General features: G+C 49.2%; 1 protein-coding gene across 2 annotated transcripts in view; it reads right to left on the minus strand.

Moving 5' to 3' along the window:
* Window positions 1–375: 375 nt before the first annotated feature.
* Window positions 376–23,801, minus strand: part of WNK3 (WNK lysine deficient protein kinase 3) — a 101,371-nt gene continuing 77,945 nt past the window's right edge. For both annotated transcript variants that reach the window (XM_044305947.1, XM_044305948.1), the window contains exons 18-24: window positions 10,865–11,679; window positions 9,397–9,490; window positions 8,700–8,827; window positions 6,879–7,354; window positions 6,172–6,383; window positions 4,981–5,183; window positions 376–3,785 (exon numbers count right to left, since the gene is read on the minus strand). In XM_044305947.1, coding sequence (XP_044161882.1) covers window positions 3,471–3,785; window positions 4,981–5,183; window positions 6,172–6,383; window positions 6,879–7,354; window positions 8,700–8,827; window positions 9,397–9,490; window positions 10,865–11,679 — 2,243 coding nt within the window. In that variant the 3' untranslated portion in view covers window positions 376–3,470. The remainder of the gene's footprint in view (window positions 3,786–4,980; window positions 5,184–6,171; window positions 6,384–6,878; window positions 7,355–8,699; window positions 8,828–9,396; window positions 9,491–10,864; window positions 11,680–23,801) is intronic.

Here is a 23,801-nt window from a genome sequence, read left to right on the forward strand (position 1 = left end):
TTGCAGCCAAATCCTATAGAATTTAAAGGGCATCTGTCAGCAGTTTTGCACCTATGAAACTGGCTGACCTGTTACATGTGCACTTGGCAGCTGAAGACATCTGTGTTGGTCCCATGTTCATATGTGCCCGCATCGCTGAGAGAACTGGTGTTTTCATATATGCAAATATACCTCTAGGAGCAACGGGGGCGTTACCATTACACCTAGAGGCGCTGCTCTTTCTGCAACTGCCGCGCCCCATCATAAAACATGGCCCTGACATCTCCTAAAGTCAAATCAAAGTGCCGAGGACGCAGCTGTTGCAGAGAGGGCTGAACCTCTAGGTGTAATGGTAACGCCCCCGTTGCTCCTAGAGGCTCATTTGCATATATTAAAGCATCCTTTTTCTCAGCAATGCGGGCACATATGAACATGGGACCAACACAGATGCCTTCAGCTGCCAAGCGCACATGTAACAGGTACAAAACTGGTGACAGATACCCCTTAATGAAGATGATCTGCAATACTAGATGTAGCCCACTGACCAGTGTGGCGCAGTTTCTTGGCTAGGGTGCGTTAACACTGCTATATACATACTGTGCAGTATAATTTTTTTTTTTATTTACCGTCCCAGTGGAGGCCAGTAAATGGGTAAACTGGGGCCTATAGATATGTTTGCCAGAGTGTAAATGCGCGGCACACACACAAAAAAAAAAAAAAAAAGAAGCAGAACCTTTTCCAAATCTTCGAAAAATTTAACAAAATCAAATTAAAAGCCGTATTCAAAATCAACTTTTTTTTAATCAAACCTACGCGCCTCTCCTCTTTTTCAGGCAGCAGCTGTCTTAACTACAGAAAGGCAAGGTCAAAACAAAAATCTTCAGCTTGGGCCATGACACACCTAGAAAGACCAGACCCTGTCACAGGAAGGCGATGATCTCTCCAATTATAGTAATCGCTATATAGCCCTATATGCAAAAAAAAAAAAAAAAAAAGCAACCAACGAGCCTTGAGACAATCCAGTCGAAGGGCAAACTCAGACAGTCAGGCCATCGACGGCAAAGCTACGGTCACTAAGCAGTGTGTAAGTAAGAGACACTTGTGTTGCAGTTAGTTTAGGAAATGCCATGTACAAAAAGCCCCCCCCCCCCAGGCCATAATCTACAGATGTCTGCTTCCGGCTGCGACTCTGTTCGATGAGCAGCAGGAAGAACAGAAAGGAAGGCGAGATAACAGGGAAGACCCTCTCCGAGACAAAGCATCAAAGACAAAGCGGTTCCTGTGTTTTAGGATGGGCGCCACAAAACGAGGTAGATAAAACAAAAAGAAAAAAAGCAAAATGATACATTCATGCAGAGCGTCAGAATGACACTGTACATATATACATGACACTGGCGGGGAGCGCCATCCTCCAGGATTGTGGGGACCGTCCGTCCGAACCTTCGAGAACTTATTCTCCATTGCACAAAGGTTTCAAATCATTTCAGATTTTTTGGGGCACAAAAAAAATATAAAAATACGGACCTGGCGCTCATGTTAACGCACACCTTCCCCCATGTGCAATTAGACACGCTACCTTATAGTTATTGCGCAAAATTCAATTCACAGCAGTGAAACCTTACTGTAGGCCGGAGCCATAGAACGCATCGATCCGTGGGCGTGCCCTTTAAGGGCCTGTCCATGGGCCCCATCCAAGTGAGCTCTGCTACAATACCAGACACAGCCCATAGACGTGAGTGGTGCTAGTTCTCTCCCAAGCCTAGGTGCCACCTTTTTCAGGGCTTGTATGTGCAAATGGTTGAAAGATGGATTTGGACCACTACCCTCCTTATAGGGTTATTCCAAATAACAAGAAGTTATTCTTTAAGCGCTGTATAGGGGATAACTGTTCGATCGGTGGGGGTCCCACTGATCTAAAAGGGGCTATGGGATAACATAGGCGGCAATAGAGCGATGGTCAAGCACACCTACCACGGCTCAGCTATATCCGGCAGTTTAAATGGAGTCACGATACACATGCTCAACCATTGCTCCATTCCAACTGGGGGTACGGCACCGCTGTTCTTGTGATCCCAGTGGTCGGACCCCCACCAATCTCTAATAATTATTCCCTACCTCGTGAATAGGGATAACCTCTTGTTACCACAACATACATTTAATTAGCATGGCTCTCTGCTTTAGAGGACCTAGAGAATCCATTGAGATGAACAGATGCCTACCCCATGAAGGCGGGGGGTCCCTACCAACACCACAGCCTAAGTTCCACGGCAGGCACACCGACCGGTATCTTTCCGAATTCTTAATGCACCTTTTCTCCTACCTTCTCGCTCCCAAGCACTGGGTTTATAGAGTATTTTTCTGCAACAATATTAAACCTCATTCACATTAAGCCCTCATTAAAGTAATAAAAAAAAATGGGAAATGGAAAAAAAAAAACAAAAAAAAAAACAGTACAGTTTTTTTTTTAGTACAAAAATGTATCTACAAACTAGCTGAACTTGAAGTGCCTTCGGCCTGTACGCTGCGGGGTCTAAAATGGCAGGTCATCAAATTCAAGAGACGGCAGACTGTACAATATTCCCCCCAAGGCACAGCAAGAGTCTGCAGGCAAAGCAGAAGCAGCAGTTGTGCGAAAGACAGAAGCTAGAAGGCCTCTATGTTATCAGGAGGTACCGGGAGAGGGGGGGAAATGGGGGGCTTTAAATGCATGCAGGTGAAGCCAGAGAGACATTGTGCTCCAGAGCAATTAAAGAAACCGAGTGACCCTGCTCTGGAGCCAATAAAGCTTGTTGCCGCCGATGGACGTCGGAGACTGTACCGCTTGCCTGGGTAGAAAGCATCCAAAATGCACAACAGCATTATCAATTCACATTATTCCGGAGCTGGTGTAGGAAGCTTCTGTTTTAGGAGATTCTGAAATGGAATCACTGAATACAACAAAAAAAAAAAAACAACTAAGATTTCCAGGGAGGTCGTTGACCACCCTCCAAACAAACATGGGGAGCCCCCAAGAAGCCAAAAGAGGATTTTCTAGTAGAAAGGAGACATTGTTGTGCTGTGTAACCTTGTACAAAGGCTCGGGAGGTGATGGCAGAATATGAGCTGCGTGAATAATATTTCCCATGCCTCTCGCTCAGTACTTTGCTTTGCTGCAGTTTCTTTTGAAGGCTGGGACACATTCGTTCACCTGTATGGCACCAGGAGTGGCCTCGAAAGGTTTGTCAAAGTAAAAAGTGAAATCACATTGCAGGATGACTAGGTGGAGCAACGAGGGTACGTTCAAACCCAATTCACACAACACAGCACGTAGAAAAGGAGGGGGGGGGAATATCCCCCGTTAACGGGAGAGAGGAAATAACAGCACACCCTTTGTATCACAACCAACCAAAGAGGTAAAACAACCAAAGAAACGGCGAGTGGGGGTCCGATGAAGTCTGCTGTACAGGAAGGCAGGGAAATCCCAGAGAAAGTTCTACAGTCTTTTAAAGGGATCATTTGGGGGAGGTTGGAATTGTAGCAGCTTTCTGAGCTGTAGCGGAGGGAAATGCTTGCATTCCGATTCCAGGCTGGTATGCTGCTGCAAGGTGCTGTGCAGGAAGGCTTGGCGCTTGGCTAGGCCACTGTACAGGGTAGCCTGCGGGGCCCATTGCATTGAGCTGGCAGGCATGCGGTATTGGGTAGGATGAAATGCCACTGGATGTAAAATTGGGAACGAGTGACGGAGAGATAGCAGCCGGAACAGTCCCATGAATCTGTGACAAAGGGGGGGCCCAGGTGGACGTGAAGTTTAATGTGACCGATGAAGCCTGAACGAGAGATGAGAACAAAATGTAAAATTAATTAACTGCAAATGCATTTCACTCCACATTCCACTATCATATTAGAGGCATACAATTACCAGTGAGAACGTAATTGATGAACACATATAGACAATAAAAAGGTAACCTACCTCTTAAAATAAATACTAGCCTCATGCACACGACCGTTGTTGTTTGCGGTCCGTTTTTTACTGATCCGTCGTTCCGTATCTGAGGTGGGGTTGTTTCGGGTATCGAACTTTTGGTACCCAGTAGATACTTTTAGGCCGGTATCTACCGGGATTTGTCTTTTAAATCGATATTAAGCTGTGCTACTGCAGCCCAGTATCAGAGAACATGGAGCGCACTGCTGTCAGCGTACGCCATGTTTGCTCAGCAGCACAGGGAAGAAGGAAGCAGTCTCTCCCTCCCCCTGTGCTGCTGCTACTGCCACCAATGAGAGCGCGGAGGAGGCTGCAGCAGAAATATACATTGCCGGCACCCTGCCTCTGACAGGGCGCTGCGATCTGCAGCAATTAACCCTTCAGGTGCTGCAACTGATCGCAGCGCCCTGTCAGAGGTCGAGTGCCGGCAATGTGTTTCTGCTGCCGGCTGTGTTTGTATAGTAAACGTTAATTATCGTTGGTGGCGCAGTGCATAAAATACGTTCGTGTGCATGAGCCCTTAGGCTGAGTTCACATCAGCGTTCAGCTTTTCCGTTCTCCTGCTGCGTTATAGGAGCAGGAGAATGGAAAGGATGGGTTTGGTACATAACTGAGCCAAACGGAGCCTACAGGCCACATAGACTATAATAGAGTCCGTTAGGTTTCCACTCAGAGGGAGATTTTTGAGGCGGAAGCAAAAGTGCTGTATGCACAATTTTTGTTTCCACCTCAAAAAATCTTCCTCTGAGCGGAAACTCCATAATAGTCTATGGGCCTCAAAGGCTCCATTCGGCTCAATTATGTGCTAAATCCATCCTGCTCCTATAACGGAGTAGGAGAACGGAAAGGAGAACGCAGATGTGAACTCAGCCTAATACAGCATGAAATCCTCCCAAAGTATACTTTCATTGAGGGCTCACACTGGACGTGAATAAAGACTTAAATTTAAGATTTTCAAAGGGTAAATTAGTTCTTGTCTTGGCGGTCTAAGACCTTTGGTTATGAAAGGATTAAGGAATGACTTTGGGGTTAATGGTTACCTCATGACCCCGACTCCAACCATCTGCCTCTGGGCGGTTCTGGTTCAGTTTGATCTGATTCAGGCTAGGTTTTTGATGCATGTTGCCTGCATTGTCCTTTGCCCAGTCATCCACCAGCTTATGCAGATCGTCAGTGAACAGGCTCTTCTTCTCAGAGGTCGACTGCTGGCAGGCATCCGAGTTACTCTCACTACACTGCTGATCTGAATAAGGAACACAAAAAGACTACGTTAGAAGAGTGCAGCGGTCTTCTCACTGTTTACCGCTGGCCCAGTGACGTCACGACTAGTATTAATGGCCTGGGCCGGGCTAAGCTCCATTCAAGTGAACAGAGCTTAGCCGCGCCCAGACCAGTTGATACTAGTCGTGACGTCACTGGGCTGCGGGAAACAGTGAGAAGGCCGCGGCGCTGCTGCCTTCTCAAACAGCTGATCGGCGGGGGTCCCGGGTGTTGGACCCCCGCCAGTCAGATGCTGATGATCTATCCAGAGGATAGATCATCAGTTTAAACAAACTGCAGAACTCCTTTAACCACTAGCAAAAATACTTCATGAAAGGGGTAATTTTTATCTGATAAAGTGATTGCATAATCGCTGGGATGGGTCATCACTCTGACCTTTGGGGGGTTTGAGCTGAGGAACCCCCGCAGATCAAGGGAACGAAGGGGCTGCTGATTTAGCGCTGCATTCCCCCATTTTAAGTTTTCATGTGAAGCAGCCAGGGCACCGCTGTGCAAAGACAAACAAGTGAAGGAGGCACCGCACTAAAAATAGCTCTACAGCCCCTTCATACTCAGGATTAGGGGTCCCACAAGTCATACATCCACCAATTATAAAACGATGGCATACACTAACACTGTGTCATTTTATCAGATGACACTGTGGATGGTGGACATGTCATCTTACCATGTAGTTAGAATTTCTGGCAGCTCTATTATCAGCCTAAACAAATATTCTGCCATAAAGATAATCACAGCATCAAACATCGGCTGGATTCACAAGTGGAGGACTCCCTGTCCCCTCACCAGTGACTAATGGTAGCCAGACACATCCAGCTAAATGCTTTCATCTACACTAGTGCTGAATAGTCAGTTACAATGTGCCGTACATTACAAATAAGATTCCCATTAATTGATAAGGTATCTTCAAGTGACAGATACTCAGCAACTGACGTTCATGAATGACAGCTTACCTGAATGTCCGATCCCATTATCCATGTGGGTCATGGACGGTGGCCTGCTGCGCTGCTTACTCTTCAGAGACCTGGGACGACGTGGGGACATTGGCTGGGAAGGATTGTCAGAGGTCTGTGCTTTGTTATCCCTTAAAGCCCACAAGCGTGCATATACTTCTTGTAGCTCTCGGTTCTGCTGGGCCTGTAAGCTCACCACCTCCTGAATGTGCCTGTGCAAAGAGTAAACCCATGCATTGGTCTAATAGTCTTTTTAAAGGAAAGCTTATACAGAAACAAAAAAATATATTAAAAAAAATCCCAGCAATTTTCCCCCATAATATTCTCCTGTCCTTTGATCCAATTCTGCGAGATCAGAAAATTCACCTACTAATTATACTTTATTTTAAACTTTGGCTGTGATTTCCCTTTGCCCAGAACACTGCAGTGTCTACCACTGCGTCAAGCAGTCCCGCACATCCCATCTAAGGGGGTTGAAGGTGCAGACGGGACATCATGCCACAGCTGTACAAACGCATTGCCCCAATCATGTGACTGTCGGGGAGAAACAGGAGTCACAGTGAAACCTGGAAATGGCGCAATTGGTAACTTTCTCGTACAATGCAAACATACATATTGCTCTCTTCTTTGAGCTGGAGAAACCTTTAACTTTCCTGTAAGGATCGACATTTCTTAAAAAGGTAAAGAAAACATCAGAATGCACTAACTTTTCCCGAAGTTTCTGCAGTTCCACCTTTAAATCCTCATCCTCTAATTCTGACTCATCGTCACTGCTCATGGGAGAAGATGGAGAGTAGAGAAGGGAGTTCTGCTTTTGGGTGAAGGCCTTTTCTCCCAGGCAATTCTGTCCAGTCTCCTGGGCTTTACCCGGAGCTGCAGACATTTCCGAGTCACTACTAGGCTGCTTTGTAAAGCTTTCCTTCTTGATTTCTTTCATCCACAGTGCTGAGCTAGATGGGGCGCTGCTGCATGTGACGGAGGTTTCTTCCAGCTCCCGATCAGGGGTAAGAGAAGATGTATCTGTCTCACAAGCTGTGCTGGCAGACTGCGGCGTCTCCACAGCTCTAGTGGCGGCAGACTCCATCTCTTCTGCAGAAATGGTTTTCTCTGACGGCAGGGAATTGGAGGGAATACTGGGAGATTTGGCGGCAACTGACTGCTCTTGTTGTGGAACTGTCACAACCTGAAGATAAGAAAGTGAAGGAAAAGAATAAAGCCACAAGGCAACGAAGACTGTTTTCGTATAAAAATCAAGAATGGATGTTTTATTGAAGGTTACGTCAAACTATGTGCAAAATTCATCGGCCTCTCAGGTGCAGAATTTGGCCATTAATACTTATACATATTTCTTTAAATTTACCTATCCCAGGTACAGCAGTCCCATCCCTGTTGTAATGACAATTGGGGGCTGTGTCAAATCTAGCTGCCCCCACTAACAAACATGCCCTCATATGACCATTTGTCTACTTATGTGAAATCAGAGAAGACAAAAGTGGCAACTTAAACCCACCTAATAAATGTGCGATGGCACAGTAAATGGTCAGTTTTCAGGTTCTTTCAAATTGATTTCCCATCCTAAGGATAGGCAGTCAATATTACATTGTGGGGACCCAACACTCGGCACCCCCATTCCTCCAGATCAGCTGTAGTGAACTGTAATACCCAGCGCAGCAGATACTAAACAGTACAGATCTATGCCTGGTAATCCATGAAGGGGAGGCGGCGCTCACAAGAACGCCGGAGGCCCTATTAAACAACTAATCTCCCTCATCCATGGTTTATAGGGCAAAGCCTTGTACTTTCTAGTAACGGCACAACTCACAGCTTCGTAAAGTGAATGAGACTGACCTGTAATACCACAGCCCAACAATCCAATATTGATGGCTTACAATAAGGATAGGCCAACAATTTTAAAGAACCAGAAAACTGTTTTAAGTGGTGAAAAATGTAATGTGAGGAAGTGGGACTGAAAACTTATCAATTATGAATTTCTATGCTAATGAAGACTTTTGAAAATATGGTGTATATGCAAGGCAAATACATTACTGTTTTTTTTTTTTTTTTCGTTTTATAATATGCACTCTGGCCCCCCCCCCCCCTAATAAAAAATAGTGGCGGAAAATGGCAGTGCATTTTATAAAGCACATACTAGTGGGAGCTTCCATTATGGAGGCACTCACTAGCATGAAGTAGGCGCGGGAAGTGAAGCGCTGCGAGTGCTGCCGGTACTCACCCTCCCTGGGGACGCACTGCACTGTCCTGACTGTGTACATAGTCAGTACGTAGTGTGCACGGGGGCCTGATACGGGGGGCCTGACTTAGAAGTGTGATCTGAGTTCCTGATATGGGGGTCTGATCTGAGAATCTCAGAGAGGGGTCTGATGAAAAATATTTTTTCTTCGTTTCCTCCTCTAAATCCTGGGGTGCGTCTTATAAAGTGAAAAATACGGTATATACAGACACATTCAATCAAATTAGACTGAACTAAAATAACCCCATACAGTCCCTTTACATTTGGGAGCACACACCTGAAAACGTCCACGTTTGAAGGCACTGGTTCCAGTTGAGGTTCCCTCAGACAAGGCACATTCGGCCAGTGCTTCTACCACCCTCTGTGCAGCGTCGGGTACCTCTCGTCTCACGCCGTCATCGTCAGCTAAAAAGAAAAAAGATTACAAAAAAAAGCGCAAAAGCTCAGGGATTTCTGCTACATGAATAAATTGTGAAGACCTGTTATCCTACTACCAAATAGAAGGAAGGGGGCAAAGGAATACAACGGTGCGTGCGGGCTCCAGCTTAAATACACATTGCCATGCTCAGGCAAATACCAGTGGTTCACATGAAAGACATAAAGCAACGACCGTCCGATGCTCTAACAACGTGTCAGTAAAGACACAGCTTGACAAACACAAAAAGAAAAGAAAAACGGCAAAAGTGAATGTGCAAGAAATGTGAGGGAACACTTCTGAGGATGAAAAAAATGAAAAAATTAAATAAAATAACTCACTAAAAATAAATATATACGTACGGAAATAACCAAAAGGGATGTTCCTATGGTACGGGCCTAACTGTAAGCAACACTACCTTGGCGGACTCTTGACCTCTTGAATAAGCTGTTGGAATGCCGCAACCTGCATGCCCAGCTTTTTAATTTGCGAGCCCACGGTTTCTTGCTAATAGGGTTTTTGAGACTAGGACAAGTAAAGCTTAGGCCAAAATATCCACCTCCTGTCTGTAGATGCGAGGCTCCGGCGCCCATAGAGCGTTTGGTGCAGGAATGAGAAGAAATTCCAGGGTGCCAGGCGTCTTCAGAGCTTTCCTGCAGAGGATTAAATGAATGAAGAAAATAGATTATGTGAATAATATGAGAAGTAGATCTGAGGAAAAACTGTAAAAAAAGAAATAAATATAAATAATAATATTTTTGTTCCTAGTCGAGGAAACACAGTCTGAGCCGCCGTGAGATTTATTTTTTGAGCAATGGATTTTTTCACAAATTTTCAGAGAGACTTCACTATGCCCCAGCAGTGATGTCAGTAGTAAAGCAACCCTACCAGTATACTAGCAGTTAGATCATCTTTGTATGAAACGTTGCTCAGGCATTGGATAGATCTCCACTGTATATAGACATGGTTGTGTGCATGAGGCCTAATAAAGGCCAACTTAAAGAAGGCCATACACATTAGATGGGAAAAGGCTGTTGTACTGATCAACCAATCGATGAACGCTCGATTTACAGGAGACCGCTGTACACACACAGGGGCCGACTGGCCATAGACCCTACAGGGAAATTTCCGGATGGGTCAATGCCTAGGGGGCCGCTCAAGCCCTCCTCACAGCTCCCATCCAGGTCCTTAATGATCTGATGCTCTCCTATACACCTGGCCAGCCGCCGCAGGTTCCCACCTGAATTCATCTGCATCCTTAGGACGGTGATAGAGTTGAATACAGTCAAGGATGGCAGGACTGCACTGTGGTATTGCCTACATTTGCAGTCCCTGCCCACTCGTTTCCCCTGTTTTCGGGCAATTTGGACGCACCTACAACCTTTTTTTTCCAGGGCCACGTTAAGTTTCCAGTCCACCCCTTTACACATAAATCATTCAGATGGAACAAACACACGTTGCAGTGAAAACAGGGAAGGGACCTTCCTGGGAACCATCAATCAATATTTCATCCACAAACCATCTTTCTTTGAAATAAAGATCTTTTGCTTGCCTATTGGACGAAAATGGTCATTAGCTGGCTACACTAATGAGTATGGGAACCTATAGAGTCTAGTAAATGAGAGATAAGAGTACAATATATATGACAAAAGCCTAGATTGGGACTGGGGTTCTTTGTGAAGTTCTGCCTAACAGCGTGAGAGCTTTTTATACAGTTGATTTTAGGTTTGATGTTCTGAGTCGATTCATTTAAAATCTTTGTGTTTCTGATACGACACTACACATCTCCTGCATAGACAGGGATTTAAAAGTTTACTGCATACATTGGGAGGTCCTCTTGGCATATACCTCCAATTTACAATGAAATCAAGTTGTGAATAGAGCCTTACGTGATCTAATAAAAAACAAAGCTACAACTGAATCAGATAATGTGAAGTACTGCAATCAAATAGATGAAGGCAGAAAGACACTTGCAGCTCCAGTAAATGAAATGTCTCAGGCAAGCGCTGGAGAGGGGAATTACTTACAGATGGCGTTAACACATCGGGAACTGCAACGACCGCTTCAGCAGCTTTGACTGGCAGGGGATGAACAGGCTCTGTCTGCTCCGGAGTGGCCTGAACACTGGTGGCATCCACACTGGCGGCTTCAGGGGCAGGACAAGACAGGGTATCCTCAGCAGAAGATGAAAGGGGGGACTCTGTACTCTGCGTCTCCTTCTGGCTGTCGGCATAAGAGCTGGCAGAGCTGTCTTGATACAACAGGTTTCTCAATTTTTCATCAAGGGTTTTGATGCAGTTATCAGAATATTCGATTTTGGGTGGACCTTCATTGTCAGACTCCACAACTGAAGCAGAATGCACAAGTGACGCTTCAGAGACGGGCGTCTGCGGATAGTAAGGAGTTTCTGAAGGTCCAAAACTGTCTGACTTTAAAGGCCCAAGAGACATACCCGAGGGGTTCTGAGCAGCCATGGGACCAGAAGGGGGCTGCACAACGGACTCCGCTGTGTAAGCACCACCGTCTGCCACTTGCGCATCCTGACCAATACCACCGTGAACGGCTGGATGCTGAGCTTCTGTCACCACAGCTATATTATTGCCATAGACTTCAGGCTCTTTCTGAATCTGCCCTGCTACTGAGCTACTGTTATTGACCGTAGAGGACAGGACGTCATTACCATTTACCACGCGAGTGGTAACTACCAGAGGAGCAGCTTCTTTGGAAGAAACCTGGCCGTCGGAGGATGTAGAGAGCATAATGTGCCCAGTCTGAAAGGGGCAGCTTTGCTTAGCACTAGAGAGATCATCAGGAAGACTGCGCCTGGCTTCATTATGTGGTCCTGGGGAGAGAGAGAGAGAGAGAGAGAGAGAGAGAAAAAAAATAAAAAAAGAGAAAAAAGTATGAATACCATAATGCAGTCTGCTTGTTAATCTCCCCTGACAGGGATAGATAATAAGCAGCTACGAGAGACTTTCGATGAAGAGTGGGCAGACTGAAATCATATGCCCAATCTTTGGCCTTCAATGGCAAACGCTGAGGGGCAACCAGTATGCCAACAGGAACTACCAGTATTATCTAAACTTAGTATGTGGAACGGTTTCCCCACACACATCACAGTATCACATTATAAAAGTTGCCTTATAAAGGTAGGGCTGCGCGATTAATCGCATTAATTTGATTTATTTGCTTTCTTGCATCCTGATGATGTCCATTTTATTAAAGCGGCTCTGTCGCCAGGATCAACCCTATACAAGCAGGCATACAGCCTGGCGGGGTTGATTAAGCTGATTAAAAGGATACCTTTCTTTTCTATGTAGGAACCTGCGTGCTTGAGAAATTAGAACTTTCATTAATATGCAAGTTAGTTATTGGAGCACCAGGAGACGGGCTTATGTGTTTTGAGCACCGCTAAAGCAGAGGAGCTTGTGACTGCGGGGAAGATCGAAGAGTGAGTATTCTTACCTCCTTCTCCTGAGCCTCCACTGCCACCAATGAGAACAGGGAGCATTAAAAACACTTAGTATCGCAATGCATGCTGCTGCTACTGTACACTGCCATTAGTGATATCACAATGTACAGTAGTAACACCATGCATGCACCTCTGGTCTAGCACTATCAATCTAGGGAAGGGGGGTGGGGGGGGGACCACCATGTTTTAAAGGAAAGAGGAGCCAGTATGGAGCACCGGGGGCATGGAGTGGTGCTCAAAACACATACACCTGCCTCCTGGTGCTCAATAGCTCATTTGCATATTCATAAAAGTTCAAGTTTCTCAAGAACGCAGGTTCCTAAAGAGAAAAGAAAGGTATCCTTTTAGTCGGTCTGTGAAGGTTCTCATTTATCCAGGTCATGGTATATCCGTAAAGAATAAATCAAGGCAACTGGACTTACTGTAGATTTCTTGAAAACGTTTCACTCGTTCTTCCGAGCTTTCTCAATTCTGAGTGACTGTACAAGAATTCTCTGGGAATAAATATGTAACTGAATCAACATCTGGTAATTATACCCAGCATGGGGTCAGAGGTCATTATACCCAGCATGGGGTCAGAGGTGTTCATTGGTACAAACGAGGTTTGAAGGAGGCCATCTATGTAAAAATGGAGAAGCCAAGCTTGAATAGAGGGGTTAGACATATTGTCTGCCACATACAATGCTGTCTTGACACCTTTTTCTGGGAGGTCATTATTACCTACTGACTCCAATTAGGATAATGGCATCAACACTTTTGACCCCATGCTGGGTATAATTACCAGATGTTGATTCAGTTACATATTTATTCCCAGAGAATTCTTGTACAGTCACTCAGAATTGAGAAAGCTCGTTGGAAGAACGAGTGAAACGTTTAAGAAATCTACAGTAAGTCCAGTTGCCTTACTTTATTCTTTACAGATATCCTTTTAGTCGGCTTCATCAACTCTACCAGGCTATATGCCTGGTCGATCCTGGTGACAGAACAGCTTAAAATATTGTGACATCCATTTTTTCATCTGACGAGCTGAATCAGCGCAGACTGTATGGGTCCCTGCCGACAGCAGCCTGTGATGTGCTGATACAGTGCTCCAGATCACAGTGGGCGCCAGCACTGACTGTAGCCAGGATCACACTGTAACTGTTGGGGGTAGAGAGCGGATGTAAGAGCCGAGGGGTAGAGCACGCACTGCAGTTCTCTGAGCAAGATAGCTTCATCCGGGACTGCACGTGGCTGACGACCAGGGGATGGGGGGGGGGGGGGGGGGGACTGGAGTAGGGTATATCATGTATATAGAGAGGAATGGAGGAGAGTAAGTAATGTAGATAGATACTCTCCTCCAGTCCACCTATATACATTATTTTACCCTCCTCCACTCCTCCCACTATAGACATTATATATACACACCTTCCCCCAGTTCATCAATATCAGATCGGCGGGGCTCCGACTCCAGGCACCCCCGTCGATCAGCCGTTTGAAGAGAAGGTCGTTCCTATTAAAATGTATTGTATAGGAAGGAGCTGCCTCATTGAAGTGAATGGGATGGATTACTTGTAATTACACCTGCACCACTGAGCAGGTAAACAAAGGATATGGAGTGCTCGCAGGACTGTGGCCTCTTCTTCAAACAGGTAATCAGAGGAGGGGGAGCCAGGAGTCGGATCCCCGCCGATCAAGTATTGATGACCTATCCTGAGGATCGGTCACCAATATAAATAAAGCAGACAATCCCTTTGAGGATAGGTCGAGGTGCATCTTCTCTTTCAATGTTACAACACTATATTGTAAACCAAAAAGAAATGAGATCATGCAACCTGTCAGCTTCCAGTCAGAGAGTAAAATCACTTCACTCACAGGACAGGTTGGAGGGAGGTCACATTGTCATTACACGGGTCTTAAGAGTCACAAGTGACAGTTGGCGTGAATGACAAGCTGATGCAAGGCCAGGCTATTTTCAGACAGCATAACAGGGAGAGCTGCACCAGCCTAGGGTTCTGAGAAAATGAGAAACGCTCCGTTCCATTGCAGACTTTTCCTGCGTCACAAGCACATTCCCTGGTGTACCTCTGTCAGCACCAAGGCGGTTTGCATCTTCACACTCTCCATGGACAGTAGAGGAGAAACAAGATCCTGTGGTGAGTGCAGGCAGTGGATACAGTGCGCCCTATCATGATGCTGCAAATTGTGTAGACATCTGTCAGCAGATTTGTACCTATGCCACTGGCTGACCTGTTACATGTGCACTGGGCAGCTGAAGGCAACTGTGTTGGTCCCATGTTAATATATGCGAATGAGCCTCAAGAAGCAACGGGGGTTACACCTAGAGGCTCTTCTCACTCTGCAAATACACCCTAACGGTCCATTCACACATCAGTGCGTGTTTTGTGGATCCGCAAAACACGGACACCGGCAATGTGCATTCCGCATTTTGCGGACCGCACATCGCCGACACTTAATAGAAAATGCCTATTCGGAACGGAATTGCGGACGTGTGAATGGAGCCTTACAGTGACTAAGTGCTTTCTGCAACTGCCACAACCTCTGCACTTTAATTGACAGGCCGGGAACTGAAAAACGAGATTTTTGTATAACTTACCAGTAAAATCTCTTTCTCGCTCTTTCCTTGGGGGACACAGAAGACCTTGGGTATAGCTCATCTCCATAGGAGGCGTGACACTAAGTGAAAACTGTTAAGCCCCTCCTCCACAGCTATACCCTCAGCCTGGAGAGAGAGGCTGCCAGTTGCGTGTCCAAGTAGTGAAAAAAAGGCAAAGTCCAAAAGTGGAACCAACAAGCCAACTACCCAACGGGTAAAACAACTCGGAAACCGTGTAGAGAAAAAACAAAGAATGGGTGGGTGCTGTGTCCCCCAAGGAAAGAGCGAGAAAGAGATTTTACTGGTAAGTTATACAAAAATCTCGTTTTCTCGCCCAGTTTCCTTGGGGGACACAGAAGACCTTGGGACGTTCAAAAGCAGTCCAAAAGGGGGAGGGACCACAGCACCAAGGCGAATCACCCGAAGGCATCAAGAAACCGCCGCCCGCAGACCAGGCGGCCCAAGGCAGCATCTGCCGAAGCCAGAGTATGCACCCTGTAGAACGCTGTAAGGCAGACCAGTGACCGCCGCGCACAGACGCATGGCCGAAACCAAATGCCACCGGCCCAGGAGGCACCGACCGCTCCGGTGAAACGAACGGTGACACCAAAAGCAGAACCCTGCCCTTGGTGCGGTAACCACAGCAACAACCACTGTGAGAAAGCGGAGGAAAGCCACCCCGGAGGCCACCAACCCGTTGCGCGGACCTCCTGGAAAACCAAGAGACCGAACGTCGACAAGAGTCGGAGATCTCCAAGTAAAAACCGCAAGGCCCAAACAACTCCCAAATCGGTGAAGTGTCCGTTCCCGGGGGTGGGAAGGGGAGGACGAAAGCCCCGTTAAAATGAAAGACAAACACCACCTTCAGAAGGAAGGAAGAGACGGGATGGAGAACAGCCCTGTCCCGAGGAAAGAGAAGGCTCGGAACAAGAAGGGCCGCCACCCAGGCACCCGCCAGAGACACGACGGCTACGGAAACATAACCGTACAGGACAGAAGGAGTAGAGAGAACTCCTGTAACGGCTCCAAGGGAAAGATTGGAGCGCCAAGAGCCCAGTATGCAATGCCCAGGGCGGTACCCAGGGGCAGTACGAGGGAACCCCAAAGCCGCTCCACGGAAAAGGGCCCTGACAGGCCCAGAGGGCCGGGGAACGCCGAAAGGGGAAGGACAGCGCTGACACTTGACACTTCAAGCAACAGAGTCCCAGTCCCAGATCCAGGTCGGACTGGAGAAAGACAGAACCATGGAGAGAGAAAGGCAGAGTGGGGGAACGCCCAGCTTCCCACAGAACCCCCGGTAAAACCCCTAAGTCCTACAACAGATCCTGGACAAAACACGGCCAGGAGCGAACACTAGCGAGCCCGCTAGAGTCGCCTGGGCAAGCGGGTGAAACCCAATGTGAACAGGCGCAGACCAGTAACACCGGCAGAACGGTCGGCAAAACTGGTCCCGTCGGCCCCCGAGCAACGTAGTCCTGTAACCACCCGGAGTGGGGGAGCAGAAGGACAGACGGAAGGAACCGAAGGGTCCGCCCAGCAACCGCCAGGACAAGACAGGCTAAAGTCCATGCTGATGTAGCCACCACAGGAAGACGTCCTACAGTCCCGGTGTGGGAGATCTAATGACAATCTCGACCGAATGGGGGTCCTCCCAAGTTACAGCCAGAGTGAACAAGGGAGACAGCACGAGGCCAAGAGGAACATCAGAACCATCCACATGAACAACCAAGCTCTCCCCAGAGGGGAGGGCAGCGAAGGAACAGCCACTGAAGCGCGGCCGGGCAAAAGCCACATCGGAGGGAGCCGAGCCAAACCGAGTGGGAGCCAAGCAGAGCCGGCGAAAAAAGGCAGTCGAGACAGAGGCCGGCATAACACCCTACAACTGAAAGGAGGAGTGGGCAACAGGGAAGCCATAGGACAGCTCAAAGGCAGAACCCCGCTCACCGAGACGCCCGGTTCACTGCCACGCAGAAGGCGAGTACCCTGAAGAACCCAAGGTGGAGGTCCTACGGACCTGGGTAAGTGAGCACCCAAGAGCAGCTGGGTGACCATCCCGAGAAAAGCGGCCCGAACCCGGTAGCGGACCAGCCTAAAGCGCAGAGGGGGCGCCAAAAGAAAAAACTCATACTGCACGACACCCGAAGAGGAGGAAAAAACAGTAGCAGGCGAGGGAACAGCAGTCCCGCCAGAGCTAACGCAGAAATCGAGTGGCACTGCAAACGGCACTCTCGACCCAGTGACCACTTGCGCCGGGAAGCGAGTGCACGGGAGAACGAAAGGGTACGTATCAAAGAACCACGAACACTCCCCAGGTGGAAAGGCCAACGGACATGGTGGATGCCGAAACAACGGGACCACAATATACAGGCCAAACCAGAAAAACGAGCACCACCCAGCTCGGCGAAGTAGAGAGCAAGTAGAGCCCATCTACTCATATCTAAAGAATACACCTTTGAATACAGCGGCATACTTGTAATGCTTGTATGACAGCACCCAAGGGTTATACAGGTGGACAGAATGATCTCTTTAGAGAAGAGTGCAAGGCCCGTGACAGCACCACATCCCAAGAGAAAAAAGGGTATGTCGCAGGAGGAAGTGAGGCATACGTACGAACAGCCCCGCAAGCAGTGAGAAGGCCAACCCACCTATGGGAGGAGAAGGCATACACGGCCCAAACAACGGACAGAGCGCACCAGAAAATTCCGCTCACTGCAAAAAAATAGTCACCCAGTGAAGGGGATCAGCCACAGAGCCCAACAGTATCAACGGAAGTGCAAAATGCAACCTGAAAGGGAGTGATGCACAAGACATCAGTATGGCATGCGATGGGAACGCAGGCAGGCCCCCCAGAAAAGGGGGAAATGCACCTGGCAACACTGCAGCTGGTAAGAATGCAAAGGCCCGTCCCAAAGGGGGGTTGCCCAAGGCCAGTAACAACTTCAGAGAAGTAGAACATACCATAGTTCGCCCAGAAGGTGACTAATCACATGGCCGCACAGTACCCAGCGGGAACGCAGGAGGTCCGCCCAGAGAAAGGGGGACATGCACGGGGTTATCTTACCATAAAGCGAGTGCGCAATAACCCACCTAACACCGAATACTGTGAGAGTGCAACTACTCCACAACGAAGGAGAACAAGCAAGAATCCCGCACAGCATTTCAAGGACAGCCATGGGTCACGTGAGGGTGCAAATTCTTGCCCATGGATGAGGTGGGCCGTGTATGGCCCGCAACATATCCGGCGAAAGAGCAGTATTCCACCCAGAAAGGGGCGGGTAATGCACACGGCCGTCATCGCATCCAGCAAAAATGCAAGCACCCCGCCAAGGATGCGGGACATGCACATGGCCAGCAACGCACTGGCGAGAAAACAACCACAGTCAGTGGCGTTGTGCATATGCCGCCTGAGGAAAGGATACATGCTCATTGCTGGCAGCGATTCCAGTGAGTGCAGCACACCACCCAAGGAAGGTGTCGTGCACATGGCCGGCAGCGAATCCAGTGATAGTGCAGCAAACCACCTATGGAAGGAGTTCATGCACATGGCCGGCAGCAGATCCAGAGAGAGTGCAGCATTCCGCCTATGGACGGAGGTCATGCGTATGGCCGGCAGCGAATCCAGAAAGTGCAGCATTCCGCCTATGGAAGGAGGCAATGCACATGGCCGGCTCATGCATATGGCCGGCAGCGAATCCAGCGAGAGTGCAGCGTTCTGCCCATGGACGGAGGTCATGCATATGGCCGGCAGCGAATCCAGAGAGAGGGAGCGCAGCAGCCCTCCTTTGGACGGAGGTCATGCGTATGACCAGCAGCGAAGCCAGAGAGAGTGCAACATTCCACCTATGGAAGGAGGTCATGCATAAGGCCGTAGCGAACCCAGCGAGAGTACAGCATTCCGCCTATGGAAGGAGGTCATGCATATGGCCGTAGCGAACCCAGCGAGAGTGCAGCGTTCCGCCTATGGAAGGAGGTCATGCATATGGCCGTAGCGAATCCAGCGAGAGTGCAGCGTCCCGTCTATGGAAGGGGGTCACGCATATGGCCGTAGCAAACCCAGCGAGAGTGCAGCGTTCCGCCTATGGAAGGGGGTCGTGCACATGGTCAGCATCGTATGCGGTAAAAGGGCAGTATTCCGCCTACAGAAGGGGGTCATGCACAAGGCCAGCCCGCAGCCAGAGAGAGTGCAGTATGCCGCCTATAATGGGGGGTCATGCACATGGCCAGTACCGTGACTGGAGAAGGCGACTAATTCTGCCTATAGAAAAGGGCGGCCTGCACCTGGCCAGCGCCGTATCCCAGGAGAGGGCAAGGGTCCGCCTAGAAGGGGAACATGTATACCTGGCCAGTGCCACGGAGCGCAACATGCCGCCTATGGAATAGGGGCAGGCATACGGCCAGCGCTCTAAGGTCAGGCTGCAGCATCCTGCGCAGCCAACAAAAAAATACATATATACACACATACTGTTAATTCTTTTTTTTTTTTTTTTTTTTTTTTATTTATTATTCTAAAACACAGCCTCTTTGAGGCAGGAAGGGGCCACCATATAAGGGCACAGCCTCTTTGAGAGGCTAGCCATCCTAGGGTCTCCTCCAGATGGGAGCCGTCGGCATCCAAGAGGTTAACAGGGATCCGACCTGAGAGCGGTGCAGCGATGCCCTGGGGGCGGGGGGACCTCCGGCGGGAAGAATTCGCGCCTGGAGAGTGCCCGCCCCCTCCAATCGAGGCCGGAAATTTGCGGCCTACTAGGCCGCGAAGCCGGGGCCTAAATTTTTCGCGGCCGCGAAGCCGGGGCCTAAATTTTCGCGGCCGCGAAGCCGGGGCCTAAATTTTCGCGGTGCCCGGAGGTACCGGCAAGGACCTGGAGGGAGCGGAGCGGCGCGTGCATAATACCGGCCGCGGGAGCCCACCCCGCGGGCCGGAACAGTCAGGGGGCCCGGGAAGGAGCTGGAAAGAATCTTTCTGCGGCGCCCGGCCGACCGGAAAGACAGCCTCTGAGAGCAGCAGTGGTCGCCAGGGTCTGCTGGGACACCGCACCAGTCATGCCGGCCGCGGGTGCCCACCCCGCGGACCGGAAACAAGGGCCCTACGCTGCAGCCGTCAGGAGAGGGCCTCTGGCCCTGAGCAGCGCACCGGTAAGGCGATAGGGGGGGGGGGGGGGGAACCCTGTGACCGGGTGCCCGTATAGAGGCAGCTCCCTGGGCGGCATGATAGGGACGCCAGCATAACCCCTCAGTGGGCACCTATTGTGGAGGGGAGGAGAGGGAGCTAATAAAACAAGCTAGGATGGGGCCAGCCTAGGACCAGCAGGGACCAATATGGGGGTCAGTCACGCAGGAGACCTGGGTGGGGGGAGGGGGTCGTAGGGCTGGAGAAGCCACTCTCTCACCACAGCCGTCTTCACCCTCGGTCCGTTCCAGCAGGGTCGCCCCTTCAGCTACTGGCACCGTAGTGGCAGGACGCTGGAAGAGGGGCTTGGCGTGCGGGCGACCCTTGCGCTGGCGGGATGCAGGGGAGCTGGGCTGCCCTGGTCCACCTTGCCTTCTGTGGGGGAGGCAGCAGTGCGGATGACCGGCACTGGCGCAGCTCAACCCCGGGAGAAACAGAGAGGTCTAGTGCGACTCTGTTGTCCCGTAATGTCTGGAACAAAAAGAAAAGAAAAAGTAAAAATCAAAATTAAAAACAAGGAGAAAACAGCCCTGCAGTAGCAGGGAGTGTCTTGCCTCCTTGGACACTAAGCAAAAACTGGCAGCCTCTCTCTCCAGGCTGAGGGTATAGCTGTGGAGGAGGGGCTTAACAGTTTTCACTTAGTGTCACGCCTCCTATGGAGATGAGCTATACCCAAGGTCTTCTGTGTCCCCCAAGGAAACTGGGCGAGAAAAACACCTGGTCCTGTTAATCAAGTTGCAGAGGGCGTGGCAGCTGCAGAGAGAGAGCAGAGCCTCTAGGTGTAACGTCAACGCCCCCGTTGCTCCTAGAGGCTCATTTGCATATATTAAAACATGACTTCGCTCAGCAATGCGGGCACATATGAACATGGGCCCAACACCGATGTCTTCAACTGCCAAGCGCACATGTAACGGGCCAGCCAGTTTCATAGGTGCAAATCTGTTGACAGATGCCCTTTAATAAAAGTAGTCTGATGTGTATGCTGGCTACAGACGTCCTTAGCAAAACATATAAACCACATAACTTTTTTTGCCCGAGCTCAGCTTAGGCTGTGGGAAGAGTACTTAATTGTTCTGCCCAAGATGGACTCGGGCAGAACTGGAAGGGGGAGCTGCTTTAGTAAGACCAGGGCCTGGTCTTGTTTGCAAGCTGGCATGACCAAAATGCCAGCATTAGCCCAGGATAAGCAGGAGATATCACTGTAAGAAATCGAGTTGGGAATAATTGCGGTCAAACCTGCTTTTGCCTTCACTTTCAGCTGTATTCACTGCACCCCGATTTCTCAGTGATATCTTCCTGAATTGTATTGAACAAAATGATTTGCCAAACATCTCTAATTTATAAGTATAGCACTAGCAATTATTATGCATTTTTGTACTTTATTTGGTTTGCAGAGCTGTTGCATTGCATGTTTTGTTTTACAGTGTTGTTCTCAGCCATAGCAACGTGGCCCTGCGCATTGGGATGTGCTGACTGACCCCCTTTTTCTTTGTGATATCTTCCCATGTACTGATGATAATGCTGCCATTCTGGTATTGTCTGAAAGCTTGGAATCCCAGCCCATATCCCTAGCTGCTACCAAACCTGAGATTTGAGCATGTAAAGCAGCTCTCCCCCTCCCTTCAATCTGGAGGAGAATGAAGGAGCAGTTGCAGAGCTAACAGCTGCAGGAGAAAAGTAAGAATAGTAAAAAATGGGGGGCGTGGCCTAGCAGCGCATGGAGTAGGATGCCTGAGCGCCAAGCTCCGCCACCAAGCCGCAACATAAGGGGCCTCCTCAGCACAGACCTCCACATGGGCAAGAAGCTGCCCAAGAACCCGCCACAAGGGGTCATACCTCCGGAGTGTCCTCAAGTCGCTGGTCTCCACGAGTTGCAGCGTCATATAGAGGATTTAGACAATCGTGGGAGGAGAAATAATATCAGAATCCGTGGTCTCCCAGAGCCCTCAGGGGAGGACGACATACAGGGAATCCTGGACGTGCTCTTCAACACGTCTCATACCACTAAGCTGGACAGGGCCCACAGAGCCCTCCGACCCAAAGGATCCACCCCCCAACCCAGTGACATTATTTGCTGCATTTACGACTTAGCCTGGAAAAAGGCGATCATGATGAAAGCCAAAGACTCCCATTTTGTGGACTTTTGGGTAGCCAAAGTCTAGCTTTTCCAGGACTTGTCGTGGATCGTGCTGCAGAAACGTCAACAGCTTCGCCCTCTTCTGGACACCTTGAGGGAAGATCAGATCCCATACCAATGGGGGTTCCCCTTCTCCTTGAACGCCCGGATAAATGGCCGCACTGTGGCATTGGGCTCCTACGCTGACCTCAGCCCATTCTGTGCCGCGCTGGATTTGCCAGTACCTGAAATCTCTGATTGTTAGATTGCCACGACATCCCTGCCCACCCCTCTTGCTTAGCAGACGTCGGGGGGGTTACAAGAGACGTCGACAGCCCTTGCCCAAAGTGAGGTCTGTTGATCCTGGGGGAGCATCCCCTTCACCGAGATTGGTGTTCCCTGAACCCGGAGGAACATCTCCTCATTGCTGAAGCTCTTCTTACCCCACAGAGAGCAGCCTTGGACGAGGCCCATCCCCTCCCTGAAGTGGACACCTCCTGTGCTTTTGCCACTACCTTCATAGTTGGTAAGACTTTTTGCTACTCACTCCTCCTCAATGGTTACTTGTGTCACCTTGAACGTTAAGGGTCTGAGCTCCAATGCCAAGAGGCGTCTGGTTCTCCAGGCTAGGAACTTTCGTAGCGTGATCAGGCGTTTTGCCCTCTACGACCTATGGAGGGTGGATAACCACCTCGGGTAGAATATTTACCTTTTACACTCCCCCGCCCCCAATAAATTGCACGCCAGGATAGACTACTTTTTTGGCAAGGCTCTGACTATGAAGATGATGCACATGGAATGTTACCATTGGATTTATCTCATGGTCAGACTATGCCCCCGTTACTCTCACCCTCTCTTCTCAACCTGTACCACAACGCACGTGTCACTGGCGCCTAAACAACACTCTACTGAAATCACTGCTCACCCTCGCGGACATTGGGGGATATATCCGCACGTTCTCTAGCGAAAACACTGGCTCGGTTTCGCCCCGGGCTGTGCTCTGGGAAGCCCATAAGGCGGTAGTTCGGGGCCAATGTAATGCACTGGCCTCGCGAGTTAAAAAAAACAGAACACTCCGGGTTCGGGAACTTACAGCACAAATTACTTCGCTACAAACCCAACTAAGCCATAGGCAGAGTCTTTCCCTTCTCTAGGAGCTTGTGGAGGCCCGCGCTAAACTAAAAGATGCCTCCATGCATACTGTGGAACGCATGCTGCTTTACCCCAAGCAGCGATATTACGAAAAAACAAATAAAGCCCACACTATCTTGGCCCATCAATTATGGAATGCTGCCTCCAAACGTGCACCCCAGGCAGTGAAAGACACAGCTGGCTGTCCCCAATACCAACGTGACGCGATTGCTCGATGCTTTCGTGATTATTACTCTAAATTGTATAATCTTGCCGACAAAACACTCGCACCGACCCCACCACCGCGCACTTTGCCTCTTGTAAATTGCCAAAGCTCTCTCCGAAGGCAGTTGCCTCTCTGAACAGCACCATATCAACCGAGGAACTCAGGAATGTGATTAAAACTCTCCCCCTAGGCAAATCTCCGGGACCTGACTGGTTCACAGACCTGTACTACAAAACGTTTGAATCAGAACTCTCCC

Source organism: Bufo gargarizans, chromosome 9 (genome assembly GCF_014858855.1).
Source record: "Bufo gargarizans isolate SCDJY-AF-19 chromosome 9, ASM1485885v1, whole genome shotgun sequence".
NCBI classification, from domain to species: domain Eukaryota; kingdom Metazoa; phylum Chordata; class Amphibia; order Anura; family Bufonidae; genus Bufo; species Bufo gargarizans.